The following is a 2,606-nucleotide window of genomic DNA, read 5'->3' on the forward strand; positions in this document are numbered from 1 at the left end:
TTTTTTTTACGATTAAATTTATTTGATAAAAAGATTAATTTTTTCAATCATCTTGAAAATATTCTCATTCCATTTATTGACTATTTTAAAAGAAAAAAACAAATTTCATTTTTATTAATTTTATTTATTTTTTTTATTTTTATTTTTTATTTTTTTTGCAGATTATTTGGCCTTGCTATAGGTTTGGCATCATTTTTCAATATTTTGCTACCATTTGCATTCCATGCAAATAATGATACTTTAATTGCAATGATTCAAATACTACAAGGACTTGTACAAGTATGTGTTTTTTTTCCCACAATTGTCACATTCATCCTGTCATTCTAAGTTTTTTTTTTTTTATTGAATTTTTCTTTTAAAACAAAAATTTCAATTAGTATAAAAATGTATTTTAGTTAATTTTTTATTAAACAACTTTTAATTTGCTATAAATCCTAACAAAAATGTAAATAAATTAATGCTAACATTTATAATTTACAAAGAAAAAAAAAAGAAAACCGATTTTCGGAAATTGAAAAATTATATAGAATTGAATTTTAGGGTATATCATATCCTGCAATGCATGGTGTATGGCGCTATTGGGCACCACCATTAGAGCGTTCAAAATTAGCAACAACAGCATTTACAGGTTCTTATGCTGGGGCGGTAATTGGTTTACCAGCATCTGCTTGGCTTGTTAGTTATATACATTGGTCTGCACCATTTTATGTGTATGGTTCGTTTTCGTTCCATTGTAAATTATCTAATTAAATTTTAAAATGAATAAGATAATTTGAATAAATTTTAAAATCCATTTACCTATACTTTCGATTTATACCTATACCTACACTTATACCTATACAACTATACATATATTCCATTCCAAGACAAAAAAAAATTAATCAAATTGAAATGAACCATATCCTAAAAAATTATCTTTCTATATACATATCAACCTATACCTATACTTTCGATTCATAATCTATACCTATACCTCTATCTGTACATTTACTTATACTTTTCCGATTTTTATTTATAATGTAGGTTTTGCTGGTGTTATATGGGCGGTATTTTGGTTTACATTAACATTTGAAAGTCCAACATTTCATCCAACAATTTCGATGGAAGAGAAAAAATATATCTTGGAAACAATTGGACCAGTATCCACAACTCATCCAACAGTAAGTAGGCTATTTTGGTATTGTTTCCCTTGTAATGATATTATAAAAATGTTTAAAATGAAATCTAAAAAAAAAAAAAAAAAAATTGTTAAAATTTCTTCAAGTATTTAGCTTGCATCAATACCATGGAAGGCAATATTACAATCAAAACCTGTCTATGCAATAATTGTTGCAAATTTTGCACGAAGTTGGACATTTTACCTTTTGCTGCAAAATCAACTTACCTATATGCGAGAAGTGCTAAATATGGCAATTAATAATGTATGCATTTTCATTCATTTAAATGGCCAAATGTTTGTAATATTTTTTATTTAAATGTAATATTTAAAAATAGAAGTCATTGATCAATATGTCCAAGCAATAAACATCAACGATCAGTTCGAGCAAAAAAAAGATCAATGATTAACTCAAGCAATAAAGATCATCGATAAATTCAAGCGATAAAGATTATCGATCATACCCTGATCAAACAAAAAGATCGACGATCAATACAAGCAATAAAAATCAACAATCAAATCCATGCAACAAAGATCATCGATCAATTCAAGCAATAAAGATCAACGACCAATTCAAGCAATAAAGATCATTGATCAATTCAAGCAATAAAGATCATCGATCAATCCAAGCAACAAAGATCAACGATCAGTTCAAGCAACGAAGATTATCGATCAATTTAAGCAATAAAGATCATCGATCAAACTCAAGTGTATCTTATGAAAAGAATGGATTGTTTTGAAAATTTAGACTAATTTTATCGTATTTACATTTATCAGCTGTGATTGCAGAGCGGTTTAATAGCCGCTTTACCGCATGCAGTAATGGGTTTAGCAGTACTTGGTGGTGGACAATTAGCCGATTATTTGCGCTCTCATCAAATTCTCAGTACAACAGCAGTACGAAAACTTTTCAATTGCGGTGGTAAGTGTTGACGAAAAAAAAAAAACCTCTCATCTAATCACTACTATTACAAAGTACTAATTAGGCTAATTAATCTCAATCATATTTGCGCCATTCATTTTATCATTTGTATCATTTCATCACACAAATTATTCTCATTCATTTTTTCAATACATTCAAATATTATAGGTTTTGGTGGTGAAGCTTTATTCATGCTTGTTGTCGCATATACTAAAAGTGACATAACTGCTGTATTCGCATTAATACTTGCTGTTGGCAGTAGCGGATTTGCAATTTCAGGTTTTGTTAAAATAAAAAAGAAAGAAAATTAAATTTAATTATTTCACCTAATTTAAAATATGTCGACATTTTTTTTTTTTTTCATATCTTTCAAAAGAAAAAAACCCTATTCATTTTAAATATATCCTGATCCAAATTTTGTTGCAATCCTTTACTTTTGAAAAATTGCAATATCTCCTAGGAAAAGAAAATGGAAATTGCAATCTTTCAGGAAAAAAAAAATGGGAATTGCAATATCTCTCAGGAAAA

General features: G+C 27.7%; 1 protein-coding gene across 1 annotated transcript; it reads left to right on the forward strand.

Annotated features, from left to right (window-relative positions):
* Positions 1-188: 188 nt before the first annotated feature.
* LOAG_14465 (hypothetical protein) lies at positions 189-2,389 on the forward strand (the record flags this gene model as incomplete). Its single annotated transcript, XM_003149961.2, has 6 exons — positions 189-279; positions 541-715; positions 1,024-1,160; positions 1,272-1,421; positions 1,946-2,078; positions 2,247-2,389. The coding sequence occupies exons 1-6, from the start codon at positions 250-252 to the stop codon at positions 2,387-2,389; spliced, it is 768 nt and encodes a 255-aa protein (XP_003150009.2). The 5' UTR covers positions 189-249.
* Between the last annotated feature and the right edge of the window lie 217 nt (positions 2,390-2,606).

The sequence above is a fragment of the Loa loa genome (genome assembly GCF_000183805.2).
Source record: "Loa loa unplaced genomic scaffold supercont3.428, whole genome shotgun sequence".
Lineage (NCBI taxonomy): Eukaryota > Metazoa > Nematoda > Chromadorea > Rhabditida > Onchocercidae > Loa > Loa loa.